At 44.6% G+C, this 12,610-nt stretch overlaps 1 protein-coding gene across 5 annotated transcripts in view; it reads left to right on the top strand.

Annotated features, from left to right (window-relative positions):
• The first annotated feature begins 4,119 nt into the window (after positions 1-4,119).
• The window catches only part of dlg1a (discs large MAGUK scaffold protein 1a), a 154,301-nt gene continuing 145,810 nt past the window's right edge, over positions 4,120-12,610 (top strand). For 3 of the 5 annotated variants that reach the window (XM_086116304.1, XM_086116303.1, XM_086116302.1), the window contains exon 1: positions 4,120-4,435. In XM_086116304.1, the coding sequence (XP_085972430.1) occupies positions 4,417-4,435 (19 nt within the window). In that variant the 5' untranslated portion in view covers positions 4,120-4,416. The remainder of the gene's footprint in view (positions 4,436-12,610) is intronic. The other 2 variants (XM_086116305.1, XM_086116306.1) reach the window with 2 other exon arrangements.

The following is a 12,610-nucleotide window of genomic DNA, read 5'->3' as shown; positions in this document are numbered from 1 at the left end:
CCAAATATTTCGTTGTGCAAATGCATTTATCATGTTCATAAAAATATGTAGAGTATTCTAACCTTAATAAATCTTGTCTTTTTTCTGCCAAAAATACTCACATATAAAATATGAAATTTCGGGTTTGCTTCCTGCTCAGGCCTGCAAATCAAGTTCATTGGTCGGGCCCTGGCCGGGTCGGGCTTTAATACCCTCGGGTCCGGTCGGGTCGGGCTCGATTTTTTAGGACAGATCTTACCTCTAGTCCACAGTTCCACGGCCGGGACAAAAACCACACTGCTCCTCCTCAATCTGAGGCTCGACTTCCTGACGGACCCTCCTCTCCAGCACCCGAGTAGACCTTACATGGGAAGCTGAGGAGTGTGATCCCTCTGTAGTTGGAACACACCCTCCGGTCCCCCTTTTTAAAAAGAGGGACCACCACCCCGGTCGGTCAATCGAGAGGCACTCTCCCCGATGACCACGCGATGCTGCAGAGGCGTGTCAACCAGGACAGCCCCACAGCATCCAGAGCCTTAAGGAACTCCGGGCGGATCTCATCCAACCCTGGGGCCTTGCCACCGAGGAGCTTTTTAACCACATCTGTGACTTCAACCACCTCAGGGTCCTCAGACTGCTTCCTCCAAGGAAGGCGTTTGGTGGAGTTAAGGAGGTCTTCAAAGTACTCTGCCCATCGGTTCACAACGTCCCGAGTCAAAGTCAGCAGTGCCCCATCCCCACTGTACACAGTGTTAGTGGTGCACTGCTTCCCCCTCCTGAGACGTCGGATGGTGGACCATAATTTCCTCGAAGCCGTCTGGAAGTCGGCTTCCATGGCCTCACCGAACTCTTCCCGCGCCCGGGTTTTTGCCTTGGCGACCACCGAAGCTGCGTTCCGCTTAGCCAGTCGATACCTGTCAGCTGCCTCTGGGGTCCCACAGGCCATAAAGGCCCGATAGGACTCCTTCTTCAGCTTGACGGCATCCCTTACTGCTGGTGTCCACCAGCGAGTACGGGGGTTGCCGCCACGACAGTCACCAACCACCTTACGGCCACAACTCACATTGGCCGCCTCAACAATAGAGGCGCGGAACATAGTCCATTCGGACTCAATGTCCCCCGCATCCCCCGGAACATGGGAAAAGCTCTGCCGGAGGTGGGAGTTGAAACTCCTTCTGACAGGGAATTCCACCAGACGCTCCCAACAAACCTTCACAATACGTTTGGGTCTGTCAATCATTGAACTGCGGCCTAGGGTGTCCTGGTGCCAAGTGCACATATGGACACCCTTATGTTTGGACAAGGTGGTCATTTTGGACAGTCCGTGACGAGCACAGAAGTCCAATAACAAAACACCATTCGAGTACTGATCGGGGGGGGCGTTCCTTCAAATCACGCCTTTCCAGGTCTCACTGTCATTGCCCACGTGAGCATTGAAGTCCCACAGCAGAACAAGGGAGTCCCCAGCCGGAATACTCTCCAGCACACCCTCCAAGGACTCCAAAAAGGGTGGGTACGCAGAGCTGCTGTTTGGTGCATCTGCACAAACAACGGTCAGGACCGGTCCCCCCAGCCGAAGGTGGAGGTAAGCAACCCTCTCATCTACCGGTGTGAACCCCAATGTACAGGCACTGAGCCGGGGGGCAATGAGCCTGCCCACACCTGCTCTGCGCCTCTCACCGTGACCAACTCCAGAGTGGAAGAGAGTCCAACCCCTCTCGAGAGAACTGGTACCAGAACCCAGGCTGTGTGTGGAGGCAAGTCAGACTATATCCAGTCGGAACGTCTGTGCTTCACACACCAGCTCGGGCTCCTTCCCTGCCAGAGAGGTGACATTCCATGTCCCAAGAGCTAGCTTCTGCAGCCGAGGATCGGACCGCCAGGGTCCCCGACTTTGGCTGCCGCCCAGCTCGCATTGCACCCGACCCCTTTGACCCCTCCCACAGGTGGTGAGACCATGAGAAGGGGGACCCACGTTGCCTCTTCGGGCTGAGCCCGGCCGGGCCCCATGGGTGTAGGCCCGGCCACCAGGCGCTCGCCAACGAGCCCCACGTCCAGGCCTGGCTCCAGAGGGGGGCCCGGTGGCCCAAGTCCGGGCAAGGGAAACTTAGATCCATTCATTTTAATCATCACAAGGGGTCATATCATTACTCCACTAAAATAAATAAATAAATAAAACAACAGAAAACAAACCCGTCAAAATAACAAAGAATTTCATTGTGGGATTAAATTTGGAAGAATGCCCAGGAAAGTCTCCAGACCTAAACCCAATCCATTGTTTGCTGATGTCAGTGACTCACGGGTTTGATACAGTTATTGCAAGCAAAGAATTTTTAACTGAATATTCTGATGGTTAGCATGTCCTCAGAGTGAAGCGGGTCTGGGTTCAAATATTGGGTTAGGCCCAGTAATGTTCTCGGTGCACTTGTGTAGGTTTTCTCCTTGTGCCAGCCGGCTTCCTCACATGTTCCAAAATCATGCATGCTCGATGGATGAAATATAGAATTTTTTTTATTTCCCATCATCTTTGTGAATGGTTCTTTGTCTTAATGTGCCCTGCGACTGATTATCTTGTTATTGTTAAATAAGTCAATGTTCTAAAACGTGTAATTCATTCATTCCCATATGCTTTTGTTAAAAAAAAACCTTTAAAAATGTCTGACATTATCAAGGACACACTCAGGACATTATTTCCTCTGAATAGGCTACACAAAGAATAAATCTCATGACATTTAATATCCACTTGTCACATGGGTGCAAAACACTCAATTTTTGGTGGGGCAGGCAAAAGCAACTAGATGAAATCATTCCTCACAGTTAAAAAAAAAAAAGGTCGCATACAGTACGTGACAATGTTGGTCGCAGTCTTGTGCTCTGTGTGGGCAGAGGAACTCGGTGTGGGATCACTTAATATGTAAATCAGGCTTACTGGTATGTAAGGATAAAGCGGAAATGCAAAATGGCTTGCTCACAGGGACATTTTCAGAAATTGGCATGCAACAAAAGATGCAATTGGCTATGTAATTTCACAGTTGTTGAGTGGGAAGGCACCCGAGTGATCCAACCATTTGTACACAATTTAAAAGTTAGTTTTCCACAACATGCATTCAATTATATGTGACACAAGCTGTCTAAGGTTGCAATTTAAAAATGGGTGTGCCTTTTACCGCACATACAACCAAATCCATGCACATGCTCAAACCAAGTTTCATGGAAATCAGGCCCTCTCCTTCTGCTGTAATCCTGTTGAGAGAGTCAAGCAGACGAACCACACAAAAAAATAAAAATAATAATAAAAAAATAAAGAACCTTGTTGCCAGATGCAACGAGAGTTACATCACATAGGTATCGACTTGTGGGTAAGGGACACGCATTGGATAGTACAACATTAATCCTGTCAAAACAATGCTCCATTTCATGACAGTGCAGGCAAACACTCTCAGATATCTCCATAACATGTATTTATTCACTTATTCATTTCACACAGACTGATATTGTTTTAAAAATATAATGCAATGCTCTAAATACTGATTAGTGTATCAGATCCAAATGTAAATATCTGTGACTAAAAGTTGAAATGTTGATTTTCATCTCATGTTCATATTTTCTTTGTTAAATCCAAATATTCTCCGTCTCCTACAGATAGTGAAGGAATTACATCATGTTTCCAATATTTCTGGAGGGGAGTATATGTCTGGATTTTTAGGCACTTTTGGAAGAGGACTGATGAAGTTGTCGTGAGTGCAACCCATAACTAGACCTTAGCAACTCTTCCTTCTAGGCAAACTACAGTATACAAACATCTGCACTCTCTGTAAACCGAGGTGTGTTGGGATTGACTGGGTGTGGATACAAAACCATTTGTTCCCTGTTGCAATACTGTTTAACATAACAATGCTGTCAAGCTACTTATTACGAATGAAACTAAAACCAGCTTAAACAGCATTTGGAGCTGCATGATGAAAGCCTGTGGCGAGAGGCGTGTTTGTGTGCGTGCGTGCGTGCGTGTGAAAGAGAGAGAGAGAGTTTTAAAAAATGTCTCTCCGCACCACCTTGAAACCGGTCTGACTGTGTCAAGTCACCTGAGAGAAAAAAGAGAAGTACTGTATAGTTGTGGAATTTATTTAAAACAGATGCGGACACGAAGGTGAAGAAGTTTAAGTGCACGAGCTCAAAAGTCCCCGTGTTAGTCGTTTGACGTCAACACTTCGTTTCGAGCCTGTGTTTGTGTGTGTGTGTGTTTTAGATTGACATTCGTTTTGTCTATGCACTTTTGACAATTTTGTCGCGTGGCTGAAAAACCACGCCACCAAAACAATCGCGTGTCCGCTTGGTGTCCCCGTTTGGAGGCGGCAGGCAGTCCCGGCTGGGAGGGACGCTGACATTTACAATAACACAGACGGTCATCGACTCCCTCCACCCTTTGGGAACAGCAACATGCCTGTGAGACAGAAAGGTAAAGGAAACATTATTATCATTGTGTTTAATTGTTGATTTGTTTCACTCTGCATGCAAGAGTCGTTTTAAAATAACTGTGACTTAATCTCGAGAGTCTGCTGGCTGCTTTTGTGAAGTTCCACTTCGCTTCTCGAAGTGTTGGTCACACACTTTACCCTGATTATTGACTCACACAATACGTCGGGGGGATGTTTTTGCTTTGCTCACACATGCAGCTTACTGTGTCACCACAGACTACAGCATGCTGTTGTACTTAACACAGGTGGATAACCACGACAGTGGTGGTGGCACTTTGATGGCATTTTTCAGGCTTCAAATTCAAGTTGTTACACCTGCTTGCCCTACATAGTCATATATACAGCACACTTGACGAGCAGCATTATGATTTGGTGTTTATTTCGTGTGTGACCGAATTCAGGAGCTCCGTCAAAAATGAGAATAAATGCAGTGTGATCACCACAATGCATCATACTGGCCATCATCCAACTCTTATGCTACATATGTAGCATACAGTTGTCACGTGTGCTGGTCCCTAAACCGAATTATGACAGTAGCAAAGGAACAGCAAACAAACGAACATGGCAGAAACTAAAAACTCTCAATAACAAAAACATGACCAAAACAGGACTGAAGCTAAAACATAACAATGAAGTAAATATGACTGAAACAAACATGACAGAAGCCAAGAGCAAACAATGACCCGACACTGAGTGGTCGGGCTGGGAGTCCTTTTAAAGCCCTAATTACCTATGACCAACAGGTGTGCAGCTGCCGGGGGAGCCCTACAGTGCCACCTGTTGGTCCCTAAACCGAATCATGACAACAGTACAGGCGACGACATAAATTGGATCCAATACAAGAGCTGTTTCAAACTCCAAGGAAGGAATTAATGATCAGTAGTAGCACATCTGTCCTCGCTGTTTCTGCACTCCATCACACTGTCTCTTATTGCATGCCTGCATGTGTTGGTCTGTGGTGTGCAGCAAAAAATACACAGCACAGTTTAAATGAAAATGGTAGGAAAAAAGTAAGGCAATAATACTGGAGTTTTCAAATGTGAAATTTCACAATCAGACCTCTCATCCCAAGTTAGATGTGATAGATTCCAGCCCACCTGTGACCCTTATGCGGACAAGCGGCACGGACAACAGATGAATGAACAATCAAAGAGGTATTCATTTCACAAAAACGTGTAATTGTGGTTTGAAATTTGCAGTGATGCGCAAACTTAAACATCACTTTTCTGGAGTAAGATAACTGTCAAAAAGACACATGCCTGATTAACGATTCGTATCCAAAATAGTTATGAATTTACATGTTTTAATTATGTCCCCGTGACCACGAATCGAAATGAGTATGACTTGAAATTGTTTGGGTATCAAGCGTTGCGACCCATGGGCCAACTATTGGTGCTGAATCGGTTCTGTAACTTTTTTGCTCAACACTGACATCTGCTGGATCTTGAGTGTCATTGCAGGCAATTTACACTATTATTGAGGGTATATTTTATTATTCGTATCTTAATTTGAGGTTCAACTATTTTTACCTTTAAGATATACATAACATAATGCATAACACGTAAAAATCAGTGAAAATGTTTTGATGTTGCTATGTAGCCTGCTTGTCTTTGAGGAACATCTATCTATCTATCGTGGTAAATTTGTATTTTTGAATTTTAAATGTTTTCACATCGAGGCGATTTAAAATTATTAAAATGTTTATGCTTACTCTATCAACTATTTAACATCTTCTAAGGAAACCTTTCTGATTGATAAAACATATGATGGCTTAAAATAAAATTCTGAGTTGCCTGATCAACACATGCTTCATGGAAGCTTGATATTCAAAGTAGGACTGGACGATTATGAAAAAAAAAATCTAGATTATTTTGATTGATATTGAAATCACGATTAGGAAAACTATTATTCATTGACTTAAAAAAAATAATTTACTCAACGACTCAAAACTATCATCAGAGGCTCATGTCCATTCATCCCTGCACGGTGAACACATTATTCCTGAACACAAAATGACCTTGTAAATATAATGTTAAAATTCACACCGCTTGCATGTTCATTGTGCAATATCCTCATCTTTGATGCTTTGCATCTTTACATACATTTAAAGACCTTGAATAACAATTAACTTTATCTCTTTATCATATTCATGTTGTCTTATGTTATTTTCATGCCATGTCATGTGGAAATCTGTGTTGGGTCAACAAATAAGAGTCCTTGTATCTTTCTATCCTTGAATTTTGATGAAAGGAAAATTCCTTAAACATTTGAAAACTCTACTTGAAATATAACTTGAAAGTACAATGACAAAATAAGTAAGTAGGTAAATAAAATTATCCTACATTAATAGTAATTGGAAAAAAAACCCCCTAAAACAAACACCGGTTGTCCCTGTGTGTTTTGGTCTCATGGGTAGTGTGGTGCCGCACATGCATGGAGTACACACTTGAGGCCTCCTTATACTCGGGCAGGCAGTGACAGCGCGGATGTCACTGCGGTAATACTGCGTGCAGTTTGCCTTTTTGGTCGCGCGTAACCTACATGCGTTGTTTTGATCATGTGTTGCAAGTCAAGTACAAGTCAAGTATAACTTTATTGTCAAATGTGCAGTATGTGCAACATACAGCACAGATGCAATTTCTTCCCTCTCAAACAGACAACACGACAACAAGAGGAGCCGCTTCAGGGACCCGCGCTGCCATCAAAAGAACAGTTAACGTAAAATGACAAAATAACAATAATAATAATAATAATACATTTTATTTGAAAGCGCTTTTCATCACACTCAAAGACACTTTACAAGAGCTTAAAACAGGATAAAAATGTGCACTTAAAACAAGCATACATAATTTACAAAAGCACATTTAGATGAACAAAAAGCAAAATGGGTAAAAGAGATTAAAAGGTATTAAAAGCATTGTGGAACAGATGAGTTTTAAGAGATGATTTGAAGGATTGGAGGTCAGTACAGTTGCGGATGTGTGGGAGAGCGTTCCAGAGGGTGGGGGCGGCGACAGAGAAGGCTCGGTCCCCCCAGGTTTTGAGCTTGGTCACGGGGATGACGAGGAGGTTTGTGTTTGAGGAGCGGAGATTGCGGGAAGGAGTGTATTGGTAAAGATGGTCGGAAAGATAGGAGGGGGCCTGATTGTGAAGGGCTTTATAGGTGAGTAGGAGCAGTTTAAATTGAATACGCTGGGGAACGGGAGGTTTTTAACTCATTGAATACCACCCCTTTTCACTGGAGCAACCCCCTCAATCCCTCACATTTTACTGAATTTCGACTGATTTGCAAGGCCCACAGAATTTTCTGTTCTATGGCTATATATACATGCAACCTGTCAAAAGAAAGGTGAGACTCTCTTCTTTCAGCAGAAAAAAACGTTTGTTTCTAGCTTTCTCCGTTCGTTGGCAATCAGCATTAGAAAACTGCTAAGTTTGATGGAAAATGCCGATTTTCTGCAGAAATCCAGAGAAAATGAGCTTTTTGTAAAAGCATGCATTTCAAGCATCATTTCAAGTTTTACACTATTTTTTGCTTTTGTGACAGCTCAAATACCTCAATAATGTGTTCCTCCTACAAAAGAACATTACAAATAATGTTTTTGTAGCAAAATAATTTATTTACACACAACAAAACTATTGAACTATTAACATAAGTGCAGCTGTGGAGAAGATGGTTTTTGGCTTCCATCCAGTTTGTCACCACATCGATTCATCCCACCACGTCCAGATGCACGACCTATAAGTTATAGAAACATAAAAAGTTGCAAATATATCTTGCTGCAGAGTGTGGTACAATAATTTTATTTACCTTTCTTTCCACCACCAAAGCGAGGAGTCGTCATCTTTTGTCTTCTGGTTGGACAATCTGTAATTTATAAAAGTATGTACAATTACCACACTTTTATTTTTCTATTTTTTTTTTATTGTTGCTTTCCACTTACATTTCAACATCTCACACACACATACATGCTGGCACACTGCTATTTACACCATTCATTCCACGTTGCTCAGCATCCAATTTGAAATGAAATGGAATATGAATTTAACACTAGTGGTTTTAGCAGAGCTGAGCGGACCAAATGTGTCCTGTTTTTTTTTTGTTTTGTTTTTTTAAAACCTATGGCGACATGCAAGTCAGCACATTTACGGCGCATATTTTCATCCACATCTACGAGATGCATCAACCGTACATAAATGATTAGTGTTACTGGCAACTTCATAGTATAGCGGGGAATGTAGCGGTACATAAAAGTGACTGAGGAGGCATAAGAAGTGATGAAGTTTTGAATGGGAACTTGCAAGCTAGTCAGCAGTTACCTCCTCGTTCCAGCGGCTCTGGCGAGGACTCTCAGCTGCTTTCCGTTATGTCCGAAGGCACGTATTCGTCCGACATATCGGGATCCAAATCGCTCTCCAATTCATCGTTTTCGCCGTCGTCATTACGAGACGATTCCAACGAATCGCTGACGTGTGCCCGGCGTCGGCCATGCGAAGCAATGCAGCCTCTTTGCCGTCATCGCTGGAAGTCGCCGGGGAGACGATTTGTGGGCGATGTGGGGCATCGGGAGGCACAAAATGCTCTGCCAAGCGATGATCGCTGACGTGGAGCAAGTTCATCTTCATCAGATGAACTCGAAACTTGGCGTGAGCTATGCGGGCTGCGTGTAGCACACGATGTTTGTGCAGGCCGACGTTCGTTTGACGGGTGCCGCTTTCGATTAGTGACCGAAGCGTCATTTTCTCTTCCACACAAACACCATCTCCTTTGTTGTTTTGTTTCGAGGACGCTTTTATACCGAAAAAAATCATTTTTAGTTAGTTATTTCCTTTTCTCCATCGTTGCTAGTTGCTAATGTTCCAATCCACTATCCACATACGCCCCTCCTTCACTGTACGCCCTTTCTACTCCTTCTGCAGCGTGATCCTGGTTGATTTTTGCACCACTGCCACCCGATGGCCATTTTTTTGCTATTTAACATTGCCGTCAAGCCTAATCCTGTGGTGAGAAGTTGCATCAGACTCTCTTGCACCCTCCCCCATGAAAACACGTGATTGACGTATTAATACGTCATAGGGAGGGAGCGGCTATCCGCTAATTGACGTATTTATACGTCAAAGGGTGTAAATGAGTTAAGGACGAGGGTGATGTGATCACGAGTGCGGGTGTGGGTGAGTAGGCGGGCGGTGGCATTCTGGATGTACTGTAGTTTATTGAGGAGTTTGGAGGTTGTACCGTAGAGAATGCTATTGCAGTAGTCAAGGCGGGAGGTGATGAAGGCGTGGATGAGGGTTTGAGCAACGTTGAAAGAAAGTGAAGGGCGTAGACGAGAAATGTTTTTGAGGTGGAAGAAAGCAGTTTTGGTGATTTGGGTGATGTGTTGGTCGAAAGAGAGGTTATTATCAAAAAGGACACAGAGGTTGCGACAGTGAGAGGATGGGGACAGGGTGAAGTTGTCAATAGTGAGTTTAAAGTTGGAGGTTGTTTGGGGGAGGGACCGAGGACCGATTATAAGCAGTTGAGATTTAGTACAGTTAAGAGTGAGAAAGTTTGTTTGCATCCAGGATTTGATATCTGAAAGACAGTTAGACGGGGTGGAGTGGGTTGTTGGGCTAAATCATTTGGTGGATATGTACAATTGGACGTCATCAGCGTAGCAGTGGAACTGGAGACCATGATGACGAATGATTTGGCCGAGGGGTAGAAGGTAGAGAATGAAGAGAAGAGGACCAAGCACAGAACCCTGGAGGACACCTTGGGACAGTGGGGCAGTGTAGGAAGAGCAGTTGTTGATGTGTATGAATTGTTTCCTGTCTGTGAGATATGAGTGAAGCCAGGTGAGGACTTTGTTGGTGATGTTTAGGGATTGTAGGCGAGAGAGTAGGATGGAATGGTTGATGATGTTGAAGGCAGCTGTAAGGTCAAGAAGGATGAGGATGGAGAGTAGGCCGAGGGTAGGTCAGAGGCGAGGAGGAGGTCATTGGTGATTTTAAGGAGGGCTGTTTCAGTGCTGTGTTGTGTGCGGAATCCAGATTGAAATTGTTCAAAAAGTTGATTGTTGTCTAGGTAGGTTTTAATTTGAGATCCGACGGCACTTTGGACAGAAAGGGGAGGTTGGAGATGGGTTGAAAGTTGCTCATGATGTCAGGGTGGAGTCCGGGTTTTTTGATGATGGGGGTTACAGCAGCCAGTTTGAGTGAGGAGGGGACATAGGCAAAGTTGAGGGAGGAGTTGACAATGTTCATGACGAGGTGGGAGATGGTGGGAAAGCAGTGCTTGACGAAGGAAGATGGGATGGGATCCAGTGTGCAGGTGGAGGAATTCATTGTTGAGATGATATTGGTGAGTTCTATGGAGACAGGTGTGAATTCAGAGAGAGGTGAAGTAGTTGGAGTGATGGATACTGGTAGGAAGGGATGTGGGACGGGTGAGGTGGTGAGTGAACTGTAGAGGATGTCGATTTTGGATTGAAGGTAGGATAAGAATGAATTGCATTTGTCAACGGTGAAAGAGGTTGAAATATTGTCGCTGGGTTTGAGGAGTTTGTTGACGGTGGAGAAGAGAGCCTTTTGGTTGTTGGAGTCGGTGTGGATAAGGTTGGAGTAGTAGGTGGAACGGCTGGAGTTGAGTGCGGTCTTGTATAACTGAAGGTGATCGGTGTAGGTGAGGAGATGAACAGTGAAACCGGATTTTTTATAGAGTCTTTCTAGCTGGCGTTTTCGGGTTTTAAGTTTGCGGAGTTCTGGGGTGCACCAGGGGGCTGAGCGAGTGAATGAGCCAGATTTGGTTTTGATGGGGGCGAGTTGATTGAGACAGGAGGAGAGAGTGCTGTTTTAGTAGTTGGTGAGAACAGTGGGGTCATGGGACAGTGGAGGAGGTAGTATGGACAGGTGGTTGAGGACGGAGGAAAGTCAGTTGGAGAAACGGATTTGAGGTTTCTGAATGATATGGTGCGCTTTTCCTTGGGAATGGGGGTAGGGAGGTGGAGGTGCAGAGTGATAGCCAGGTGATCGGAAATGTTGAGGTTGGTGCTGGAGAGTTTTTCAATGGTGAGACTGGTGGAATAGACCAAGTCCAGAGTGTGACCGTGGGTGTGGGTGGGGAGGTTGACATGTTGAGGGAAGTTAAGGCAGTCCAAAAGGTCAAGAAATTCAGAGGCATGTTTGCAGTTGGTGTTGTCGATGTGGAAGTTAAAGTTGCCAAGGAGCAGAGTGAAAGGTGAGATAGGTGAGAGCTGTGTGACAAAATCGGAGAAGTCTGATAAAAATGATGGGTTGAATTTCCGGGGACGGTAAATGACAGCAATGACCAGGGAATTTGAAGGTGATGTGTTCAAAGGACTCAGTGGGTGAGGTGGATATAGTGCTGATTTTAAACTCTATTTTATGGACTGATGCCACCCTACCACCTTGGCTGGTGAGGTGGGGCTTGTCGATGTAGGTGTAACCAGGTGGGGTGGCTTGGGTGAGTGAGAAGTAGTCCAGGTGTTTGTGCCAGGTTTCGGTGATAAAGAGGAAGTCCAGGTTATTGTTAGTTATGAATTCGTGTAAGACGAGTGCTTTGTTGTTGAGTGAGCAGGTATTAAATAGAGCCAGTTTGAGGATTTTGTGGTGTGTGGGTGACAGTGAGGATTGGGGGAGTGGGCGGAGATTGTAGTTGACATTTTAAAATATTTTCTCTTGTTATTATAGTAGTGAGGGTGTCTGGCTGTGATGATGGATTGAATGGGGTAAATGGCAGCAGGATGAGACAGTGACAACTGGGGCCTGTAGGGAGGACTATGGCAAGCTGAAGTGCCAGGTGTTGGTAAAGTGGAGGAAGGGGAAGGTGCAGGTGTGTGATTTGTGATTAGTCAGCTTGTGGAGTGGTGGACAGCATGCTGGACATTTGCTGCCAGTATTCTGCTGCCTAGTTTGTTGGGGTGAAAACCGTCCGCCTTTAAAAGGGATGGACGGTGCCAAAATATATTAAAATTGTCAATGAAGCCCACATTGTGTGCCCTGCAGGAAGTTTGCAGCCAGGTGTGGAGGCTAAGAATGCGGCTGAAAATGCCCATGCCATGGTGCAGAGAGAGTGGGCCGCTAATGAAAATTGATTTCCCGGTCGAGTTAAGGAACTGAAGAAGTTTGTTGAAGTGACCATTGGTGATTTCTGA

The sequence above is a fragment of the Hippocampus guttulatus genome, chromosome 7, assembly GCF_054856545.1.
Source record: "Hippocampus guttulatus isolate MCC_2025c chromosome 7, RoL_Hgut_1.0, whole genome shotgun sequence".
Lineage (NCBI taxonomy): Eukaryota > Metazoa > Chordata > Actinopteri > Syngnathiformes > Syngnathidae > Hippocampus > Hippocampus guttulatus.
Note: the sequence above shows the minus strand (reverse complement) of the source record. Positions and strands in the feature narration are given on the sequence as shown.